General features: G+C 41.9%; 1 protein-coding gene across 1 annotated transcript in view; it reads left to right on the top strand.

Moving 5' to 3' along the window:
* The window catches only part of APBB1IP (amyloid beta precursor protein binding family B member 1 interacting protein), a 60,545-nt gene that overhangs the window by 13,987 nt on the left and 21,629 nt on the right, over positions 1 to 24,929 (top strand). The window contains exons 2-5 of the mRNA XM_079948126.1: positions 16,915 to 16,986; positions 19,685 to 19,772; positions 20,190 to 20,491; positions 22,126 to 22,203. Coding sequence (XP_079804252.1) covers positions 16,915 to 16,986; positions 19,685 to 19,772; positions 20,190 to 20,491; positions 22,126 to 22,203 — 540 coding nt within the window. The remainder of the gene's footprint in view (positions 1 to 16,914; positions 16,987 to 19,684; positions 19,773 to 20,189; positions 20,492 to 22,125; positions 22,204 to 24,929) is intronic.

The following is a 24,929-nucleotide window of genomic DNA, read 5'->3' as shown; positions in this document are numbered from 1 at the left end:
ACCCCTGAAGGACAGACAGTGCTCCCAAGACTGGTTATGTTAAATCTATTGGAGAAAGTGCATGAGGGAAGTCATTTTGGTACAGAAGGGATGGTAAATTTGATAAAACCCTTATATTGGAGTAAGGATATGTGGCCAATGGCACACGCCATCGCATGGAAATGCCTATTGTGTCAAAAAGTCAATAAGGCTCGGGCCAAGAAAGTAGAGAGAGGAGGAAGACCCTTAGCGGTATGGCCGTTTCAACGGGTACAGGTAGATTTTACTGAATTGCCAGAAAGAGGGGGGCAAAAAATATTTGTTGGTTTTTAAAGATCATCTGACCGGGTGGGTTGAGGCTTTTCCTAGCAGGAGAGCAACGGCCCAAGTGGTCAGCAAAGCAATTTTAGAACACCTTCTCCCTCGCTACGGAATAATAGAAGCAATAGATTCTGATAGAGGGACACATTTTACACAAAAAGCCATGCAAGAGGTGATGAAAGCAATAGGAATCAAATGGGACCTTCATACACCGTGGCACCCTGAGAGCAGTGGGAAAGTGGAACGGGCAAATGGAGAGATAAAGAAACATTTAACTAAATTGTATTTGGAAAATGGGCTACCTTGGACGAAAAACCTCCCGCTGGCGTTGTTAAGAATGAGGGTGGCCCCACGAAAAGACACGGGTCTATCGCCTTTCGAAATGATGATGGGTCATCCCTATTTGGCGGTTGTAGGAACTCCTCAGGTGGAATTTAGGGATCAATTCATCAGAAAATATCTGCATACACTGTCCCAGTCTTTATTGTCTTTTCATAGGCAAGGCGTATTAGCACAGCGGCCCCCGCTATTGGAGCAACAGCACACTTTTCAGCCTGGAGATTTGGTCCTGATAAAAGCGTGGCGGACGGAGAAGCTCAGCCCGACTTGGGAAGGCCCATACCAGGTCCTGCTCACAACTGAATCAGCAGTACGGACCAGAGAGCATGGATGGACCCATTATCATCGGGTGAAAAGAGCTCCAACGGAGGATTGGGCGGTGACAACCAGTCCGGATAATCCGCTAAAAATAAAACTTACCAAATCAGGAACCAAAGACAAACAAGCATCACAAGGGTGATGTGTTTTTATTGTAATTGTGAATGTCTATTTGAATGCTGTTGCTGTAGTCACTGCGAGGGGTGTGTGCTATGCGTACATTGCACGAAGGAATGTAACCTTGTATGCATTGAGGAGATTGTACTAGAATTTTGTGAGGTTGAAAAGGGAGGACGAATAACGTGCCTATTGAAAGAAACCCCAACTGTAAGGCAAGCATTAGCCCATTTAGATCCCGAATATGAAGGCTGATTGGCAGATTCTAGGCATAATAATAGGATGCATAGTCATAGGGGGAGAATGTAAGGACTCAGATTCATGTACCGAGTGTATTAAAACCACGAGAACTGGGAAGAAAATTACACAAACATTGATGTATTATAATGTAGCCCCAGAATGCATCCAAATTATGGAGCCTTGCATCCACAACCAGACCCAATATTATAGATGTAAAGTAAAGGGAAACAAAACGGAGTGTTATGAACCCCTGGCAGTAGGACCCATCACCTCTAGCATATATGTATATGGATATAAGGGAGGAACTGCCAGCAAAAGGACAGATAGAGAAAATATGTTTTCCATGGCTCAGGCTCGACAGGGGTACATAGCACATAATACAACAAGGGGAGAGGGAAAAATTATGGTTTGCTTTGATGCGTGTAATGCTATCAGTAAAGGACAAGGCCCAAATGGGGGAGCGGGAGTTGGATGCGGATCACATGGATGGGAACAAGCATACCTAACCGATAGAAAATATGTTTTCCAGCGAATCCAGGGAAGAAATATAGGAGCTGGGGGAGGAGTATATAATTATTGGTACACGGAAGGAGTTAGCCAACAGCCTACGTACAGGGGCCCAGAGGGAATAAATCTCACCCGAGGAGCGGCCTCCACGGATTGTTCCGCAGGAAAATGTAACCCCGTGTGCTTATGGGCAAGAGAAGGGGTTTCTAACACACCCAAATTTGTGCATTTGGGCATAGGAATAGATGGGAGTGGAAAAGACCCCTATGGGTACTTGGTCATCAAGATACACACCACTAAGGTAGTACGACAGCCCATTTCAGTGTATGAAGATTTTGAGGAGGAAATGCAGCATTTGAATACCCTCCCCCTTCCCCCCAGAGCTCATAACATGTTTATAAGCCTGGCTGAAACTATAGCCAGAGAATTGACAGTAACAAATTGTTTTGTGTGTGGGGGAACAAATATGGGGGATCAATGGCCATGGGTAGCTCATGAAGTAAATTACACGGAGGTTCTCAGGAGTCAGAATAATTATACGTATAAGCATATGGGAAATGAAATATGGCAAATTTCTAATGATTTGGTTGGGATAGAGTGTTTCACTCGGAATATCACAAATGGTACACATGTGGGAGACCTTCCCTGTTTAGGACAATGGGAAAATGTACGATGGTGGAGCCAGGACAACCACACGAGAGAATGGCCCTCTCCTTTGGGGAACATAACTCAGATGAAATTCCTATTAGATCCAGAGAACCAGACATTAGAATGGACAACTCCTGATGGGTTTTATTGGGCCTGTGGGAATTATGCTTATAATAGATTACCTTTAGATTGGACAGGTTCATGTGTATTAACCACTTTGAGACCCAGTTTCTTCCTACTCCCGTTACAGACAAAGAGAAATCTGGGGGTACCAGTATATGATGAGATAGGGCCGCGACGGAAGCGAAGTGTCCATATAGGAACATGGAATGATGCAGAGTGGCCCCCTGAAAGGATTATTCAATATTATGGGCCAGCAACATGGTCGAATGATGGCACGGCCGGGTCTTTTGGAAGGGACCCCATATATTTATTAAACCGTATCATTCGTCTGCAAGCAGTAGTAGAGATTATAACAAATGAAACAGCTGCAGCATTGAATAAGTTGGCCAAGGAGAGTGCTAAAAGTCGAACTTACATTATGCAAAATAGACTTGCTTTAGATTATTTATTAGCAAAAGAGGGCGGGGGTTGTGGAAAATTTAATTTGACAAACTGTTGTATAGAAATAGATGACAGCGGGAGGGTAGTAAAGGATATAGCCGATCGAATGGTAAAATTGGCGCATGTTCCAGTACAGACGTGGGATGGATTAAATTTTAAGGATATGTTTGGATCTTGGTTCCCCAAATTGCCAGGATTACAAGCAATTGTAGCCCTGATTGGATTGATTGCAGCAGGATGTGTATTGATTCCATGTATATTGCCCATATTCGTAAGAACAATTAATAATTCATTATCCCTTTTAGCGGAACGAAAAGTCTCGACATACTTCATGAAAATGAAATATACCCAAGTACCCACCTCTGAGGATGAAGGAGAGAGTGCAGCCCATGAACTTTTATGTGAATTCGAGACAAGATACAGAAAGAGGGGGGATTGTGAGAATAGATAAAACAAAGTGTATCGAATTCAATAATCTGTGTATGGGTGAGGGTGCGCGAGTGCCACGTCGGCTAGATAGAATAGGGAAGTAAGGAGTAATACCATAAAAGGATAGAATTAGAATAGAGAGTGTAGATTGGCTATTGTATTAGTGCGGTGTCTCATAATGATAGATAGATTGTAAGCCAAGCCTCTAACGAGGGGCGGCAGCTATAGGGTATAAATATTTGTGTTAAAGTGTGCTCGGGGCTCTTCGCACCTACTCGGAGCGGAGGGCCCGCCTTTGCAAACGCGTGAATAATAAAAGAGGAAATATATTCTGATTTGGTGTCTCCTTGTCACATTGTCGAGTCCACGTAAGAATTTTATAACAAGGTTAAGAACTTTGCTTCAGGATGATAACAGCAATCGTGCTCCGGAGGCGCAGCAGCAGCAGGAGGCGGCCCCATTAGCTAAAGTGGTGCTTCAGGTTAAGAACAGTTTCAGGTTAAGAACAGACCTTTGGAATGAATTAAGTACTTAACCCGAGGTACCACTGTAGCTAGAGATGGCTGATATTGCCTTCACGTCCTGCTTGCAGGCCTGCCCTAGGCATCTGTTTATAAACGGCGGAAAATCTTATGCTGGACTAAATGGGCATTTGTTTTGATGCAGGCAGGCTCTTCTTATGTAACGTGCGAGTCTAGGATTTAAAGGCAGGTGATTGCATTCCCCGAATGTTTTGATGAGGCACTTCCACTCATGAAACTTGTGTCCTTACAAGTTAACCAGAACTACATGTATGCATTTTGGAAAATAGTTCAGTTCTTATAATCTGTACTGGATGACTTCCTACAGAATATGTACCAACATTTTCAGATATTTGGATTTTTGATCTTTTGTACAACAATGTGAAATGGCAGGTTCATGTGGATCACAGCATAGGATGGGGAATAGTCATCTGAGAGTGACTTTAACAGATTGGGTTTTTTAAAAATTTCTTACCATTTCTAGGTGGCATACTTTTCCTGCCACCACCTTGCTCCCCCCCCCCCCCCCGCAACCCAGTGATAGAATTTTGACTGAGGTTGAGTCAGTTCTTGCCTCCCTAGTATCAGGTAAAATGTTTTCTAATGTCTGTGAACTAAACATAGAGCCTTATTCCTGTTCTCCCAATGACAACCGATGGACATTTTTGAGGTGCCTCATATTGCTTAACCAATTAAACTTTTTTTTTCTGACTTCAGTTTTCTCTTCAAGGAAATTTCTCAGAAATATAAGAATCTCACCAGTTCAATCTGTCATGCTAGCTTAGACAAATCACTACTGAGGTCTACTGACAGGTCATGCTATGGAAAAGCACTACAATTTTTTAGAGTCATCATATGATCAGCCAAGCACCCAGATCTTTCCGTGTTCTGAATACATTAGCAATAGCTGTTCCAAAATGGTTGCTAAGGACTGTACATTGCTTGACATTATTTCTGTAGCCCCATGACCAAGCAAGAGAACAAGTTGGTTACACTTGAAAGCAGACTTACCTCTGAAGAATCTCTCAAGTAGAATGTCCAACAATAATATAGTATATATTAACATTTATATTAAGGTGGAGAGAATCTTCTGTCCTAGAGATCTCTCTGTGATATGTTTTATAAGGGGTGGTGCATTTGGTTATATTCAGCAATTTTGTTTTATTTTTCACCAGTCCATGGGTGTCTCATCACAAGTAAAAACATGTGATGTGAACTTTCACATAGGAAGTTGCCTCAGACCGGGTCACTCTATTGGTCTGTCTCGCCTAGCATTGTGTAGCTTTCTAGCATACTAGACAACGGTCTTTGCTATACCCTTTGCTATACCCTTCCATTAGGAAGAACTTCCTGACAGTAAGAGCTGTTCGACAGTGGAATTTGCTGCCCAGGAGTGTGGTGGAGTCTCCTTCTTTGGAGGTCTTTAAGCAGAGGCTTGACAACCATATGTCAGGAGTGCTCTGATGGTGTTTCCTGCTTGGCAGGGGGTTGGACTCGATGGCCCTTGTGGTCTCTTCCAACTCTATGATTCTATGATTCTACCCAGTTTTTTTTAATGGGAGATGCTTTGGGTTGAACCTGGGACCTTCAGCATGTAAAGCAGGTGCCCCAGCAAGATCCGTGATTGTCGCAGCTCTAAAAAGTGCTGTGGACACTTTGAGGCTGGGGAGTGGTGCCTAAATATAAGTCACAAAGAGAGGTGCTGTGGGTCAGCTGGTGATGGTGATTTGCATTTGTCACTCACTTCATTACAAAAAAGTCTCAAAGCAACTTAGCAACGAAATAAAACGACAGACATACAAAATAAACGGAAAGCCATTAAAAATGATGTGCTGCACAAGGAGTGCCAAAGTTCTTCTGGTTTGCACAGTATGATGCAATTTTAGGCGCACGCACAACCAAAAAGAAAACAATTGTGTAAAATGGGCCTAAAGTTGACTTGTTTTGTGTTCCTGTGGAATGGATACAAGTGGCTTTAAGGAAGGTAATCAGCTGTCATTGTGAGTCTTCCTGACTGCAAAACCCTATGCAGTTCAGCATGCTTTATACTTTCACCCAAGGACAGTTGCATAAAATGACTCCCCCCCCCCCAGCTGCATTTGCCCTCCCTCCCCTTCCTTCTGTCAGATCTCAGGGAATAAAGGCTGCATTTCAAGATAAGACTGTGCACTGTTTAGTGCACCGGTGAGGATTTGAGGCTCCCTGCAGGGAGAACTGATGAGAGCAGTTAACTAACCGTTGATCCAGTGAGCCGCAGGAGGGGTGTGGGAGGATCCTGTCTACCAATCAAAGAGAGAGGCATAACTTTTTAATGGTTAAACAACAACAATGTGAACTTTTACTTCAAAGAGAGAGGATAAACATCTTAGAAGGAGAATCATTTTTGGTTTTTGTTTTGCCTTCTTTAGTCCTTGGGCTAGAAGCAAACTCTGGGAAGTGGCAGATGGAAGGACATTGCTTTGAACACATAGCTCTGCAATCCTAAAGGGGCAACCCCTTAATCTGCTTCCACTTTGATTAGATTACACAGATAAGAGGTAAACCGAAATTTGCCATAGGTTAAAATTGTGGGGGGAGTGCTCTAGATTAAGCTGTGTATTTTAAAACAACTTTATACTACCCTGTGAGTTTAGGATGAAGGGCAGTATATAGATTTAAATACTACTACTACTAATACTACTACAACTAGGTTGTTAGCTATAAGTGAAAACAGTGGATAGGCATTTACTTGCACACCATTTAGATGGCAAGAGAGTTACTACAGCAGTCTATTAACACATGGAGGGCGAGAGCAGGGATAAAGGAACAGCAAATAAGTTGCCTTCCAAATGTTGTGGACTCCAACTAGGACTCCAACTACCATCAGCCCCAGTCAACCTGGCAATGGTCAGGGATGATGGGAATTGTAGTCCACAATGTTGGGAGGCTATTTCTGCCTTACATGATTTCTGATTATGAAAAAACAGCTACGCATTGTCTTCCTGAGTGATTGTTTCCTACCTGAACTGTTCTTTTAATTACTTTATTTATACAGGTATGGTTCATTTTAAATATAAGTATTTCTAATTAAACTTAACTGAAGGTGTTCCTTCAGTCCTTCCCCCACCCCTATAGAACAGGAAGCACACAGAAACGTTAAAACAGATGTTGGGGCAAGCCTGTTGTTTTACAGCACTGACTGCAGAGGTGCTTTGTGCTGCAATTGTATGCTGCGCTGCTCTGAATTAGAATACCCTCCAGACTATAGACAACTGTCCCTTTAAGATAGTTGAATATGGCAAAATTTCAGAGCAGAAACTGCTGAATATTGTCTCCCATGCCTCTCTTATCAGTCACATGCAGGTCTCCTGAATCACAAGATTTAGGGGTTTTTTTTTGCTCAGTTAATCCCATGTAAAGCTAATTAATAATTTTGCTGTACTGTTCCTGCTGGGGCAAAGCAGCTACAGCTGCAATATCAGGAGCTAACTGCATGTTATGTGTAAACTGGTATAATAGAGTAATCTGAAAAGGAAACAGCTTTGGTGCCAGTAATTTTGAGTGGATAAGCACTAAGGGGGAGTGGCTGTTAACCCTTTTTCTGTTCCCCTTTTCTCCTTTTCAATTTGCCAGCTGCTTTTCTTTTTTTTAAAAAAAAAAGGCTTTGGAGCTGCAAAACACATGACATGTAGTTACCCCCTCAGCACAGGTGATATTTGCAAATGAATTGAATAGTTTTGCTAATTTATTGGTACTTAAATAACAGTTAAGGAAGAAAAATCAATATTCGATAATGAGGCTTCCTGTATATCTGTTATGGAGCATTATCAATAATTGTGTAACTGTTAAAAAGTTTCATAGTATTCATAAGTATTCTTATTAATGTGAGGGGAATATAGCCAAGGGTCACTTACTGCAAGGCCATTCAGATACTCTTTGCTTTATGTTTATTGAACACTAGGCATTTTAATAAAAAAAAATTTGTTAAGCCAGTGTCATCTATTTCCATTTCATTCTATGCAAAACGTTTTTATGATTTTTAAAAAATAAATTGGATGAATCTGTTTGGTAAATCGTGGCAGTTAAATCATGGAGTTAAATTAAGCCGCCTGCCTCCCTTTTAAAAGTAGTTGCTATTCAGCACAATCCTCTGCATGTTTACTTAGAAATAAGTCTCATTGTGTTCAGTGGGTCTTATTCCTTTGTAAGTGTTTATAAGTTTGCAGCATTACTAAGCTGGATAACTGGATATCTTACACTTTATGTTGCTCTGTTCATCTTGCTAAGGTTTTCATTTATGTTGCTTGCTATAATAAATTAAATGTGTGTAGGGGGAAATATGAGGTTCAGGCAGTTACTGCATGACCAGCAGCTTCATCCATGTGCTTTGGTGTTCAAATAAATTATTGCAACACATTTCAAATGCAATGTTGTACAAAGGTACCTATTACCTATTAAAGGTAAAGAGCTCTGCAAGTGCGGCTTTCTCCCAATTGAAGTGCAGAGTGTTTGAGGACCGGGACATTCGCAGGGAAACCAAAATGCTTGTTTACAAAGCTGTTGTACTACCAACCTTACTAAATGCTTGTGAAACATGGACCACTTATAACCGCCATCTCCAACTCCTTGAAAGATTCCATCAATTTTTCAGTGTCTCCGAAAAATTTTAGAAATCACTTGGGAAGACAGGCGAACTAATATCAGTGTACTGGAAGAAGCAAAAATCACCAGTGTCGAAGCAATGATTCTTCAACATCAACTTCGTTGGACTGGTCATGTTGTGCGGATGCCTGATGATCGTCTTCCAAAGCATCTACTCTATTCCGATCTTAAAAAAGGAAAGTGTAATGCTGGTGGTCAACAAAAGAGGTTTAAAGACTGTCTCATGGCAAATCTTTAAAAATGTAGTATAAACACTGACAACTGGGAAACACTGGTCTGTGAACGCTCCAGTTGGAGAACAGCCTTTACCAAAGGTGTCATGGGCTTTGAAGACACTCGAACTCAGGACGCAAGGGAGAAACGTGCTAAGAGGAAGGAACGCTTGGCAAATCCACACTGTGATCAACTCCCGCCCAGAAACCAATGTCCCTACTGTGGAAGGATGTGTGGATCCAGAATTGGCCTCCACAGTCACTTACGGACTCATTGTTAAAACTGTGTTTATGGAAGACAATCTTACTCGGCTACGAGTGATCACCAAAGAAAGAAGAAGAAGGAACCTGCCTATTCTTAAGAATTGCTAAGCTCCTGGTTTCCCCCAATCCCAGTGTGCCACATCGGCAGGTGGGTGGTGCCCCATCGCCTGTCAATCACCTGATATTAATATGGCACCAGAGGACCAGTTTTTCCTTTGAACCATTGCAAGTTGTGGTGCATAGGGACAGCCTAGCCAAGTAAGGCTTGACGTTGCCACCTATCAGCTGATAGGAAGTGACTCCAAGCCTGCTTCCTGCAGGGATCCACTGTGTGACCAAGATCCCCACAAGGCTTGAAGTGATATGAGGTTTAGCCCATTGGAATTTGCCATATTCCCACTTTGGGCAGGGGTCAGCTGTATTGTCCTATTCCCCAGTCATTCAGCCAATCCCAGCTCCGTGTCAGTCAGCCGATTAGCAGGACAGGAAGCTTCCCTTGCCAATGCACAATTTGGAGCACACTTCAAGGTTGACACCTGTGTACTGACAGGCCATGTCCCTAGCTGCCCCAATCCTAATATCACATATGACATGAGGATGTGGGGCAGGCGGGGAAGTGGCCTCACGGGCTAAATAGAATCCATGCTGGACCTATTTAGGCTAGCAGACCAGGTATTCCCCAACCTTATGGGATAAAAGTTAATGTGGAAAAGAGTTGTCTTTTCTGCCTCCATTAGAAGCATCTTCCTTGATGTGGCTGTATTATTATTACTACTTTTTTCATACCCTTTTGTTTAAATAAAAGAAGTCTGATATGCACTGTTCCTGCACCACCTCTATTCGTTTTGAAAAAGTATTCCCTCCTCTGTTTTTTTCAGGCTTTCTGTCAAAACTTAAAATGACCTTTAGTTTTTCCCATTACGAATTGTTCAAAGATTTAAACCTGTTTACTCATTAACAGTCAGAAACTTGAGTCACCGAGATACTTAGTAGAGAACCACTTCCTTTTTTTAAAGACACTTCTGTACTGTGGCACATTAGCTTCAGCTGTAGCAGCAGTTGCGACTGTTACTGGTCTGGGATAGCTTGATTGCATTATATCAGGCTTTGGTAACTTCAAGAATGGATTACAGTGGTACCTCAGGTTACCACCTCGTACTACAGTGGTACCTCAGGTTACCACCTCGTTCCAGAGGTGCATTCTTAACCTGAAACTGTTCTTAACCTGAAGCACCACTTTGGCTAATGGGGCCTCCTGCTGCGGCTGCACCGCCAGAGCCTGATTTCTGTTCTTATCCTGAAGCAAAGTTCTTAACCTGAAGCACTATTTCTGGGTTAGCGGAGTCTCTAACCTGAAGCGTATGTAAGCTGAAGCAGATGTAACCTGAGGTATCACTGTACAGTACTGCATTGCATTCTATGTGAGGCTTCCCTTGCGGTTGAGCTGGGAACTGTAGCTAGTGCAGAATGCTGCAGCACAATTGCTGACAAGAGTCAGATTCAGCCAACATATTCCACCTCTGCTCAGAGATCTGAACTGGGTGCTGACCTGTTACTGGTCCAGGTTCAAAGTGTTGTTATTGGTATATAAAAACCTCAACATCTTGAGACCAGTTTACTTGAAGGATCACCTTTGACACAGATGTGCCTGCTTGACCACTTTTGTCAAGTCTATCCAGACATGCAATTTTATTATGCATACTTGTTTTCAAATTACTTTAATATTAGTGGCATTACTAATGTTTTTGATAATTGCATGTGTGTGTGTGTGTGTGTGTGTGTGTGTGTTGATTTGTTGATTTTATCTGTAATTTCGTAACTATTCACACTATTTTATGTAAACTGCTTTAAAGATGTTCCATTTTAGAATTAAACAGTCTACAAATTCTGTTAAATAAATAGATGGGTTTTTGTTTTTAAAGAACACTGTGGTTCTGTGGTCAGGTTTCAACTATCACTCTTGAAATTGCCACTCCCAGTGCTGCTCATTGGGTATTACCTCACCTCAGATTTTGAAATATTTTTCTAGCTCTGCCAACAATCCAGAATTCTTCCTGGCAGTAATGTTCAGGAAGAAGAAAAACCCTCCTTCCTGTATGTGTGAAATTCTGCACCCCTTTTCTTGAAATGACTCCCACTTCCAGTTCTTTGAACAGAATTTGGAGCCTGGACAGAGCAAGTCTGTTCTTACTATTCAGCAGTGACTAGCCTCCCAGCTAACAGCAACTTCCATCAGCCCCAGTGACCATGGCCAACTATGAGGGATGGTGCGAGCTATTCAACAATGCCTGGATGGGCACACGTTTCCCCATCTGTACTGTGGTAGAATCAACACTGTTGGAGGGTGAAAGATTTCAAAATAGAATGCAACCCGCTTGAATGAAGGAAAAAGTGGCATATGCCTATTCATTGTCAACAGCACCTCAACATGAGACAAAAACAGCCCCCCCCCAACCACCAGCACTGCACCCATCTACAATGCAGATTGGGTGTGTAATAGACCATGGCATCACACAAATTGGGTGGCTCGCTGTTGAGAAACAGATTTGCATTCATGCTAATGTAGCCATTGTAATGGCAGACAAGAGTACTTCAGTAATACTACTAAGGGCTCATCCAGGGAGACCTCATGTTGAGGATCAAGAGCAGCTTCAGCACTTACTGATCTCCCACAGGGTAAATATTCAGGATGCTTCAGTCCATAATGGTTGCTGATGATCACCATTGTTAATAAAGACTGCAGCAGGACTAGCTGTTTGGCTCTCTCCATACTAATAGCATGGCTTCTCTGGGGACAAGGAACTTTTCTCCTCCCACACTCTTTGTTGTATGCTGTGATGCCAGATCAGAAGGACTGGGAGCTGTTGCCTAGATGAACCTTCGCTTTCTTGCATCTTGTCTCCCATCAAGCAGATTTAAAAGGAAACTGTACTGTACCATGTTCGCTCCCTGCCCCGACCTGCTGCTGCTTCACAGCTCCAGTTCGTCAGATTTATCTAATTCCTTCAGTGGAACAGGGGCATAATCCACAACGTTAGTCTTGTAAAAACAATATCACATTCAAGGCATTGTTACATCTTTTTAATAAACAAGATCTAGGAAAGCGGGCAACATGCCACATTATCAAATTCCCCTATTACAAATATACTTCGAAGCTCATGTTGCCATTTAATATAAATAACAATCCCCAAATATCTATAAAACCAACCTGCCTGAAGGGCATGCTTTTATTTGATGTCATGCTAATCAGTTTTGGTGCGCCAGAAATTACAGTTGCTGATGGTCCATCTGTTTTGTATTTATCTTATGTGATAAGTGGTGTTTATTTGATAAGAATCAATGCGATGAATGTTTATGAAATGAAACAATTTTTTTGTCTCACTAAATCATAAAATCAATTGTTTTTGTCTCACTAAATCACACCCACGAGTGCCATAAAGTATATCCTAGCATAAATTTAACAATGAATACCTTGAAGTAGTGTTAGAAAGTGGAGACGCATTTTTCACACTAGCTTTCAGATGTATAGTACTGCACTTTCTGTACTTCAGTAATCCTGCTGATGATTCATTTTGACTTAACAAACCTTTAGGTTAAGTATGCTATGGTGTGATTATCTGGAAATGCTCCCGCGTTGTTTAAAACTCATCTCAGTTTAAAACAGCCTTCACCAGCCTGTTGCCTTCCAGATATTTTGGATTCCAACCTTCCAAGTTGGCAAAGGCTGGTTTGGAACATGGTTGGTTCCTGTCCTATTGCATGAGATTGAGCCAAGTGCCATGCTCCAAATTATGGAGGAATTTTAAAAAATATTGGTGATCTATATGTACAGGAAGCAAATTCTATATGTGTGCCATGCTGTGGAGTGCTGTGGTCATTTGGAGAAGAATGTTAGTTCTATCAGTTCTATCAGTTCCTCAGCACTTGGCTCCCATTAGTACCTTAGCATGTATGACTGCATCTGCAGTAGTATACCTTGGTTCTCAAATGCCTTGGTACTCAAACAACTTGAAACCTAAACACTGCAAACCCAGAAGTAAGTGTTCTGGTTTGCAAACTCTTTTTGGAAGTCAAACATGCTCCGTTTTGAGTGTTATGCTTCTGATTTGAGTGCCACACTTCCATTTTGAGTACCACACTTCTGTGCTGAGGTCTGTCTGTTTTTGCTACTGATTTTGAGATCTGTTTTTGTTTTTTGTGACTGTGTGGAACCCAGTTCAACTACTGATTGATTGATTGATTGATTGTGTGACTGCACATTGTTTATTGATTTCATTTTATGGATCAGTGGTCTCGTTAGATAATAAAAGTCATGTTAAATTGCTGTTTTAGGGGTTGTTTTTAAAAGTCTGGGACAGATTAATCCATTTTGCATTACTTTCTATGGGAAAGCACACCTTGGTTTGGGAACGCTTTGGTTTTGGAACAGACTTCCAGAACGGATTAAGTTTGAGAACCAAGGTACCACTGTATGTCTCTTTTTTTGTAAACACCTTTGCAGGCAGAGGCAAAAGCGCAGGATGTAGTATTTCAGAGGTAGGACTGTCTCTCTAGTGTGGATTTGGAGAATGGGAAAATTCTGTTAAAGAAACCAAGGCCAAGCCTAATATGTGCATTAAAGAATATGATTATTATAGCATGTTTCCACAAGTTACTGCATTGGGCCATTTTATTGGCTTATAGGAATCAAGCACCAGTGCTTAGAGTCTGTCCATTCTCTAGCATGGCTATAGTACTTGACCCAATTTCTGGTACTAACAGGAATTTATTAGCCTGTGAACACCTACCCAGCAGAGACAGAGACAGGGGGGTGGTCCCAAAGGCTTGCTGAATGTTTCTGTGCCAGTTTTTGAGACACTGTGCAGTGCATCATATTCCTGGTAATTTGGGGGATTTCGGTGAAATGTGACTGACTCTGACAGGCAACGGGCAGCCTAGCTGGCAAGAGGAGGATGTCGTTTTAGCTGCAGTGGTGCAAAACTTCAGATATGTTGCTAAATTTAAGCAGCCTCTTAGAACGGAGCTGCCCAACTGATAACTCATATTTATCTCATAAATATTAAACAGCTTGAGCTGCATATTAGTCAGCTATGCCTAGCGGGGCCTTGGCGGCTCTTTCTCTCCCTAGCAATTACCGTATCAGCGCAGATCATTGGCCTGTTCCTTTGCCTACTGCTCATTTATGGTAATCGGAGGCGTGTGGGGGCTGTGCTGCAAAAACATTCTTGTTACAGGGGCAATAGTCATAAACTCATGGCTGAGGTTGTTTCTATCCAGGAGAGAACAGGGTGATTCTGCTCCCTATTAATCAGAGACTGGTTAATTTTTCTTCACAATTGGCAATGCGTTAAAAAGCTGTTGGCTAGGAGAAGCTAATTAGAATCCTCAATTGCAGAGTGTTGAATAAATAGCTACCATTCATCAAGTAGGGGTGTTTTTTCCTTGCAGCATGGAATTATTCTGAGTCCTGTCCTGATTCATGTTTATTTTGAAGTCCATTTGATTTCAAAAGGGACTTGTTTGGGATTCAAGCCTGAACTTGTTTTCCTGGATACTTTTTGAATTCTTTTTAAATAAACCAACTCAGCCACACTTCTGAAATGTGTGTGTGGTTAAAGATGAATAAGAACGGGTGATAAAACTACAGTCAAACCTCGGGTGTCAAACGTAATCCGTTCCGGAAGCCCGTTCAGCTTCCAAAACGTTGGACAACCGAATCACGGCTTCCGATTGGTTGCAAGAGTTTCCTGCACTCCGCGGAAGCCGCATCAGACGTTCGGCTTCCGAAAAATGTTAAACTGGAGCATTTACTTCCGGGTTTTCAGTGTTCGGGAGCCGAATTGTTTGAAAACGGAGCTGTTCGGCAGCCGAGGTTTGACTGTATTTGCTATGAATTTTGCATGCCGACATTAACTTCCTCTTTTTCTTTTCATTTTACAAAGTCTTCAGTGGGGAGCGGGGTGGAATAATGAGAGTTGACTGTCACTTGATCACATGTATCATGCATGGCCAGATACACCAGGAAGCCAAGTCTGTAACTGCCGCTAGATTACAAAGCAGCATGGTAGGTGCTGGAATGAGTCAGGAGCCAAGCACCTGCAATTCTGTCCCCAGAATTGTGCGTTTGCTTGTTCATAGTCTGACCTTGTGTAAAGTGTGAACCAGGCCACTTTAAGAAAAAAAACAATAATTTCAATTTTCATCTTCTATAATACTGTCTTCTTTATTTCATAGTACAGTGGTACCTCAGGTTAAGTACTTAATTCGTTCTGGAGGTCCGTTCTTAACCTGAAGCACCACTTTAGCTAATGGGGCCTCCTGCTGCTGCCGCGCCACCGGAGCACGATTTCTGTTCTCATCCTGAAGCAAAGTTCTTAACCTGAGGTAATATTTCTGGGTTAGCGGAGTCTGTAAACTGAAGCGTATGTAACCTGAGGTACCACTGTGTGTATGTGTGTGTGTGTGTGTGTGTGTGTGTGTGTATATATATATATATATATATATATGGGGCTAGGATTTCTTTGAGTGATAGCCCTAAGAGAAATGGGAATTAGTTTGGAAGTGGCTAAATTTTATTGGGGGGAGGGGAATCAGGAATGGGTTCAGCCATTTCCCTTCTACCGAGTTTCCACCCGGCTGTATATTGAGTCATTCTCACATGTAACAGTGACAAGGTTATGACTTATGCAATCTTCCCCGTCACAATCATGTGTCTGGTGTGTGCTTTCTTCGGTACTTCAGTATTCTGCAGCCTTTGCTGTATTCCTTGCCTGCTAGGAGATAATTTTGCTCAGTTGTTACTGTTTTGAGCAAGGCATGTTGGCTGGAAAGGGTACGCTCCACAAAGCAGACGGCAATCTGACTTTTATTTCTTTGACAGAATAGTGTAAGCATCAGAGGGGAATTGAAAAGATTGAATATTCTGTGGAAATTTCTCCATACATTGTTTGGGTGGTGGTCTCCAATGAATCAAACTTCGCCAATGGCCAATGAAGTCATGTTGGATCAAAAGGAAAGGACTGAAATTACTCTAGAACTTGCTTTACTTAACTCTGATGCTGGGGTGCCTTCAGATTGTCAGCATTTTGTGGGAGGGATTAAAGCGTACTGGGAAATTTAGGTTTGTGCAATTAGAATGGACTTAAGTGATCTGTTGCCTTCGTGCGGCAAATCCACTTTAAAAAATAAATGGGCTTTTTGCTGTTAGGAAAGTGACTAAGAAATACACTGAAAGGCGTGGAATGAATGAATGATTTAAAGGAAGACATATAAACACCCCACCAGCTAATTAGGATGAGTGCTCATTGATTTATAACCTTTCTACAAACAAATCAGAACAAATGTTCAATAAAGACTAAATAAAATCTAGTTTCGATGTAAGCTTTGTGTGAGCAAATCAGCATGACTGCTGAGTAAGTAGGATATTACCGTATTTTTCGCCCTATAGGACACACTTTTTCCCCTCCAAAAATGAAGGGGAAATCTAGGTGCGTCCTATGGGGCGAATGCAGGCTTCAGGAACACATCCGCAGCCTAGGAGGCCTGCGTGAGTTCTCGCAGGGCTCCCTAAGCTGCGGATAGCAGCCTGCCGCCCGGCACGAGGGGTGCCCTGAAGCAGAGTGCCCCGCCCGCCGGACAGACATCTGCAGTGTGTTGGAACCCTGCGAGAGTTCTAATAATATTAGAAAAGCTACAATTAGTAGTAAAAAAATGAAACTTGAGGGCATCCCTTTTATGTTGCAGAAAAGTTTGTGACGTTTTTGGTAGGCACTGAAGCTCACTGCTCTCACCCTTGCCTGATTTTTGTTTTTCAGATGGAGGAAACATGTGAAGATATAGATCAGATGTTCAGCGATTTATTGGGGGAAATGGATTTGCTGACACAGGTAAGTTATGCTTTCTCAGCTGATTTGGAGAACTGGTAAAAGAAAGTAAAAAAGAAGGAATAAAGAATCCTTCTTCCTGTCTCCATTCATCATTGTTCTTTCTTACTAAATATAATTATTTCAACATACCGAGATTGATTCCTCATCTGCTGCCCCCAGGTTGCCCATGAAATAACCAGTACCAGTCGCGAGAGACTTTTTGCAGCTGAAGCAAAACATCAACAATGCCTGTTGTGCTAGACCAGCACACCTATCCACATTTTTTTAAAAGAAAGGACAAAGGACACTACAGTCATACCTTGTAAGTCAAACAGCTTAGTTCCCGAATGTTTTGGCTCCTGAACTTCACAAACCCAGAAGTGACTGTTCCGGTTTGTGAACGATTTTTGGAAGCCGAATGTCTGATGGGGCTTCCGCGGCTTACAATTGGCTGCAGGAGCTTCCTGAAGCCAAGCAGAAGCCATGCTTTAGTTTTTGAACGTTTTGAAAGTCAAATGGACTTCTGGAACGGATTCTGTTTGACTTCCAAGGTACGACTGTATAATTATCCCTGCATGCATTATGTGGGAATGGGGGATTGTATAGCAGAAACAGGTTACTATGTCGTTGGAGCACATATTTGCTCACTAAATTCTGCTTTCCCTCTTGTGTTGGGTGGGGAGACCCCGTATACAGGGGACCTTGTGTATTTCATTTTCAGCCATGTGTCTGTTAAACCCTTCATCCAGCTCTCCACCAAGCTACTTTCCTTCCTGTAGGGGAGTTTAATTCCCTCCCTGGCCCACCTCACCTGTCTTCTGCTTCTGTTTGCTGAGTCCTGCGGCTGCTTTTCCTTTAGAAAAAGAAACCTCTGGGAAATGGGTCGCATATATCCTTTGTAATGTCAAGTTGGCCTTTAGACTTCAGCGGAATGCTGGCAACATAGCAAAATAAGAATCTATGGCACAAATTACATAAATTTTGAAAGTGTAACTTGAAGCACTTAACCTGCCACTTCGGTTTTTATATATGAGTCCCTTGGCATGATTTTTTTTTTTTTATGGTGTTCAGATAGGTTCCGTCAGTTGTATTTTACTCTGTAGATTAGGAATTCTGCTGGAAGGAGCTTGCAAACCAATAAAATAAAATAAAATATTGTTCATACCACCCCGACCTCCACAGCAGTGCAAAATTCCAGGGCTCCAGGCTCCTACCCAAGGTTCATGTTTCCTTTGGAAATGAGGCACAGGGGAGACTGTGGTGTCTTTATGGCACAGGGCTTATGGACACAGATATATATAACTTGAGCCTGCCATGGAGGGGTTCAGATCATTGCCACTCCAAAAGGGCCTTTCTTCTCCCATAAGCACACTCCTGGATTCAAAAGAGAAAATCAAACATGCTCCAAAATGTAGCTCTGACCCCCCCCCTCTCCAGCTTGCTGATCTTTTCCAGACTACAACATCACTGCAAAAACTCCATCCTAAACTTTCCTTTTGTCTTTCGAACTAACTGACCTTTGGGGGGGGACGGCAGCACTGAGCCACTTCCATTTTCCCAGCTAATGACTCATCCTGACTTGTATTTTAACATGCAACAATAAATATCTAGCACCCCAGAATTAGAAGGGGAGTCCAGGCACCCCACAAACTTGTAACATTATGATATAATGGCAGAGTGTTGGCTATCAGAACAGTAACCCCAATTCACTACAGTGGTACCTCAGGTTACATACGCTTCAGGTTACAGACTCCGCTAACCCAGAAATAGTACCTCGGGTTAAGAACTTTGCTTCAGGATGAGAACAGAAATCGCGTGGCGCGGCAGCAGCAGGAGGCCCCATTAGCTAAAGTGGTGCTTCAGGTTAAGAACAGTTTCGGGTTAAGAACGGACCTCCGGAACGAATTAATATAGTGGTACCTCTGGTTACATACTTAAGTTTCTGGCTTCTTAATAATGGATTAGGTGTAAATGAGAAGGTAGAATAGCTCGAAAACTAATAAATATCCTTTTCTATGTAGATATTGACACTGAGTCTGCTTTGTGACAGTGGCCACCATCACTGTTTCCCCAGTTTTGTCTCCCCATCTGCCCTCTAAGCTGCTATTTATCTCGCTGGGGAAACAAACATCTCTTTTGTGGAAGGTGGTTGAAATCAGGGAAACAGCACAGGGGAAATGATTTTTTAAACCCTGCAGGTGCCCTGGCAACTTAAGCTGTTGCTTTTAAAAAGATATATAAACATCAGGAGGTCCAATCATGGGTCTTACATTTGTATTTTGTATTTTTTTGCCTTAAGACAAACTAGATAGTATGCGAAATGCATGACATTTCACTTGCTTGTGTTTTGTTAGTGACTGGGGGAGTTGGGGGGATGGTTGAACCCAGCTGTGGAAGCGGGGAGGGGGAGAATGGCTTATAGTCAAAAGTTTCCTGCCCCTCTTATGGTTTTTACACCGAATACATGATAAATAAACAACTCAAAACTCATTTCCCCCATGACATATGAAGCAGCATTCAAATGTGTTTGATGTCAAAAGTGGGGCAAGTTATTCTGGAGAAAGGGATGTTAAGACTACACTTCCAATCACAAAGCAAACCTCTTTCTATAGAGAATAACCTGCCCAGTAGATACGTTTCTGGTCTTAGGATACCTTGAATAACTTTTCTACCATGACTGTTGCCATTGACAGTGATATTTCCCCCCTTTCTTCATCAGAGTTTGGGAGTAGAAACACTCCCACCTCCACCCAGCAAAGCAGCCAATGAGGAATTTAGTTTTGCAGTTGGTTTTAAAGATTTAAATGGTGAGTATTTGTATTTTGTATTACTGTGATCTGTTTGTGGGGGGAGGGGGGAAGCACTATTTAGCAAAAAGCTAAATGGACACTTTTCTGAAACAAGTCATTAATTTTGAATGTGTAAAATGACTTTGGTCTAACTCTTGAAACAATGAAAGGTTAAACTTTCTCTTTCTTTCAAAAAAGTGATCCTGTAAATTTTACCAGAGCTATAATTTGCTTTGGACTATGGTACTCAGGTTATTATATTTCATTTCTCTATGCAAATCTTAGCCTGGCTTTTAATACTCAGATGTAAATTCCTCTAGTACAGTATTCCCAGGTGCTCTTTTTAAAACATCTACTCACCCTAGCGGAGCAAGTTGCTCAAGATCAGTACTGAAATGATGCCTGAGATATCTTGTATTTCCCGCCCCCTAACAGAATCCTTAAACGCATTGGAAGATACCGATTTGGATGCTTTAATGTCTGATCTTGTAGCAGACATAAGTGAAGTGGAGAAAGCCACATTCCAAGAACAGAAAGAAGCCTCTCATTTCCAACATGCTGCCAAGACTCAGGCTCCAGCAAATACCCCTGTCGCCACTTATGCCCAGTCAAGTTTCCCAAATATTGCCGTTACCCAGGTTGAGGATGATTTGCCGCCACCTCCTCCAGAACTAGCCTTTGGTTTTCCGCCTCCTCCACCACCTGCTCCAACCCAGCCTCCTGAACCACGCACTCAGGTGAGCAGAATCTGTCATGGCTTAAAATTAGCCGCTGTTTCTTTAATATGAAAGGAACTGAGTCAGCATGAGTCAGCAGCCTACAATGAATTGGCAAAGCCAGCATGACTCATGCAACCTTTCAACTACATATGCCTGTATATATAGAGTGGTCGTTGATTGTGTGAGGTGTTTGATACGTATAAAGGTGGTAGCTTTAATTATTATTATTATTATTATTATTATTATTATTATTATTATTATTTATTTCATGTTGAGACAGCTCCATGTGGAGAAGTATAGTGGTTCTTTAGTCTAGGGAGCTACCACATCCCCTGTGTCTTTCTGGTTTTGCCTGAGATCACGAAGCGGAGAGGTCAATAATATGGAAGTTTTCCTGCTGAAGAGGCAGACTACTTTTCTGTATAAATTGAAATGTTAAGCTAAAACTGAGTTTGCACCTTCAGCAGGGTGAGAAACTTCAACGAATGGGTGTAAAAACATATCATCCTTGAATCAGACCAAAGACCTATTGAGTCCAGCAGGACATGAGTGGGATAGCACTTTCCTGCTCCTATTCAGAGAGCTACTACCTCTGACATTGGAGGCAACATAACAAATGTTGGAAGACTCAGGACAGATTTAAAAAACAACTGTATTTTTCTGTTTACTATATGCCCCCCCCCCCCATGTATAAGACAACCCCTATTTTTGGTGACTCCAAATTAAGGAAATGGGAGTTTGCCCAGAGTTGTGGGGCTTCAGGGGGCGGGGATTGCCGAAAATCTCTAACCAGCCACCAATCACCCCAAAATTGCCACAGCAGAAGCCAATCAACAGCGGCCCTTGTCGCAGCCACCAATCACACGCCAAATCGCTGCTGACAATTTCCATTTTGCGGCTACAACCAATTGCCCGTCCACCCTTTGCACTATCCGTGTATAAGACGACCCCCAAATTTTAACATTCTTTTAGAATAAAAAACGTCGACTTATACACGGAAAACTACAGTACTTATTTACGCAGCACATAGTTTAACTAAGGAACTCATACAATTGTAGAGTTGGAAGGAACTCACGGACCATTTAGTCCAGCCCCTTGCAATGGAGGAATCTGCAGCTGTCCCTTACAAGGATTGCACCTGCAGCCTTGGTGTCATCAGCACCCTGCTCTAACCAACTGAGCTATCCAGGCTGGATTGTGGTGGTCACCAACCTGGATGGTTTTGAAAGAGGATTACACAAATTGTTGGAGGAGAAAGCTATCAAAGGTCATGCCCTGCTTCTGAATACCAGTTGCTGGAATTCACAGAAGGGCAGAGTGTTCTTGAGGTCAAATACTGTTTGCTGGTTTCCCACAGGCATCTGGTTGGGCACTGTGAGAACAGGATGCTGGTCTCTTCTTACGTTCTTGTGTGATGGCCTTAATGTTGGAAATTATGGCGGTCCGCAAAAGAAGAAGAAACCAAGCAACTAGAACAGTGGTATCTGACATAATGGGATGCAGTGCAAACCCATCCTGGAGCAGAAAGCACCCAAAATTAATTTTTAAAAGGGAGAAGAAATGAAAATGTTCATGAAATGGAAAGGGGATAGAATGCGTCTTTCTGCGGTGTGGTGTCTTTCAAAGGGGCTTTACAATCTATCTTCTTTCAGGAAGAACAAGAAGCGCAAGCAAAAGCTGACAAGATTAAGCTTGCATTAGAAAAACTGAAGGAAGCCAAAGTTAAAAAGGTAGCATTCTCTATTTTATTTTATTTTTGCAAAAGTATTGACAGCCAAACCTTACAATTTTAAACAGCTGTTATATACAGTCAAGTATTGGCTTGTTTCATGTACTTTCCCCTCCATTTTGTTCACCTGTTGATTGGATGATTTGCCAAGATGTCCAGATCACAAACTAGACTCAGGTCATACCTGTTTTTCACCAGGCTGTGGATATTCCACTTCTATTTACTGAAGGCAGGATTTTTATGCCCCCTTCATAAATATTTATTCCAGAACGGTTAAAGGACAGTAGCAATAAAATATACACAAAACAATTAAAAAAACAAATAGATGTGTTTGATAACAATCCATTAGAACAGGAGTGTTATCATGAAAAATAGCCGTACATGGGAACTGTAGCCCTAAGGACTGCTAACAACTTTTTAAAGAAACGAAAATAGCTCCCCTTTCCATAAAGTGTAAAAATATGTCACCTTGGCTTAGACCCTAGCCTCTTCAGTGAACACAACAGAGAAGTCTGTTTATGAAATCTGAATGGTCAGCCTCCTTCTGCAGCTGTAATGGCATGTGTAGCCAAGTAGAGCCATGGAGCCTGACATCCGCCAAGGCACTACACTAAATGCATTTCCACTTACGCAATTCTCCCCAAATCTGTTATAGGGGTTCCCCCAACCCTCTGGAGTAGAATGTAAAAATGCTATCACCATATTTCTGGGCAATCCCAAATATTGGCCTGGCATTATTTCCACTACCCTTTACCTTTTCTTCTCAAGGAATTATGATAGTGTATTCAAAACAAACAAATATTCTGCACAAGTTACTAAAGTGGAGGTATTTGGAAAGAATACAGTTAGTTTCTCAACGCTCCTTGCTTTTTATAGTTTGAGCAAAATTCAACAATGCACTGCCAGAGCTGTTTGTGCAGAGATCAAATCAAATCAAATCAAATCCGTTTATTGTGAGGACCGTGCCTGTGCACAAAAATCAACACTAATATCAGTAGTTAAAAATATTAAAATTCATTATATACTATGCCAACAAAACCTTCTTCCCACAAAGTAGAAAAGGAGGGAAAACGAACAGCGAGTTAAACAGACGATGAAGGGGTCTTTACATTGTCGTTCATAAATCTTTCCCTGGCTTTCATGGCCTTCATCACAAAGACCGCTACCACATGGGTAATGCGTGGGTTTGCATCAACTAACAAAAATTTTACTCTATCTTCAGGACTGGTTATAGAGATGGGTATAATTTGCAACAATGCGTCTCTAAAGCCCGAGTAAATGGGGCAATAGAGGAAATAATGTGTAAGATCCTCTTTAATTTTCATAAAGCAAGGACATAAACGATGTTCAACTGGGGTTTTTGTGTATCTACCGGTCAGATAAGCAGTTGGCAATGTTTGAAACCGTGCCATGGTGAAAGCTCTCCGAAGGCTGGGATCAGTGATCTCCACCAAGTAGTTGGCACAGATTTTAACTGCTTTTACTCGTGGGAACCAGTAGGAAAACCCAGAGTTTTTTATCTTGGTGGAGTCCAAAGAGGCGTCTTTTTCAAAGATCCATTCCCGAACTTTATCAGGGCTCCACAATTTGAGAGTATTAAACTCTGGTAAGTTGTATCTGGATAGAATGTCTAATAGATGAACACAAAATTGAACAATGTCTCCTCTTTAAATACCTCGGTATCACTTTCCAAGCTGCAGAGATCTTATAATTAGAATTAGCAGAACTAAAGTAACATTTCCTGGCAAGGAACTGACTTTTTTATTTTCTTAGATGCAGACAGATAGTAGGACTGTGATTATTTAGGAAGTCTCAAGTCTCCTTCCAGTGAACACTTCTCTTTTCACTTTGTGGAAACAAGTGTTTTGATCATGAAGTAGTAGATAGGAACCTCTGTTTTACCAAGACCCAGTAATAATTGAGAACCATTGTAGCTGATCGTAGTAAATGCAAACATGAACAACATGTGCCAATTGCTTAACATGTAAAAAAATGCTTAACATGGGGGGGAAATGCACAGCCTTTGTAGCTATTATAAAGTCAAAAGGTAGGTCTGGCTGAGAAAGAGGGAATAACTAGTCCAGGATAGCCCAGTTTGCTTCATAGCGGAATGAGGATTTAGACCTTTATTGCTAACACTCTAACCACTAGACCACATTAGAGCACCTGCTCCTTTCATTGTTGTGCAGCTGGAGGTATCTCAGCAAATGCAGCTTTTTTGTGCAGGGCTTTGGAGGGCTTTGAAAAGCTGGAGGTGCCCAAATTCCCATGTCTGCAAAACCATTAAAGGTTCAGTGTCTCTAATCCAGAAAGGTCAGTTACCCCTGAATTGGTGCATACCTGAACAACGGCTTCCTATTTCTTCCGACAGAATGCTTTAATATACAAGTGAGATTCTGTCCTGGTGAAAGGCAGGTACTATATTCTCTTAGACACAGCCCTTTCTTCTGCACAGTCTATGTCAATCCTAGACCTGTGTAGTCAGCCATGCGGGTCATCAGAAACAGTCACCAATTAACGAATCTCTCAAGCAGAGACCAGAAGATCTGGTAGGCTGTTTTTATCCCCGAAGTCAATATAAAATGAGATTAGGTGTTGAATTTCCAGCCAGTTATAACTGGATTCTAGATTAGGTCTGATCTGATGGGTTTGTTGTTCCTTCATTTTATATTAACCCACCCAATATTATGGCCTACTCTGAGAAGGTTCTAAAAATAAACCACACAG

This window comes from Podarcis cretensis, assembly GCF_951804945.1.
Source record: "Podarcis cretensis genome assembly, chromosome: 12".
NCBI lineage: Eukaryota > Metazoa > Chordata > Lepidosauria > Squamata > Lacertidae > Podarcis > Podarcis cretensis.
Note: the sequence above shows the minus strand (reverse complement) of the source record. Positions and strands in the feature narration are given on the sequence as shown.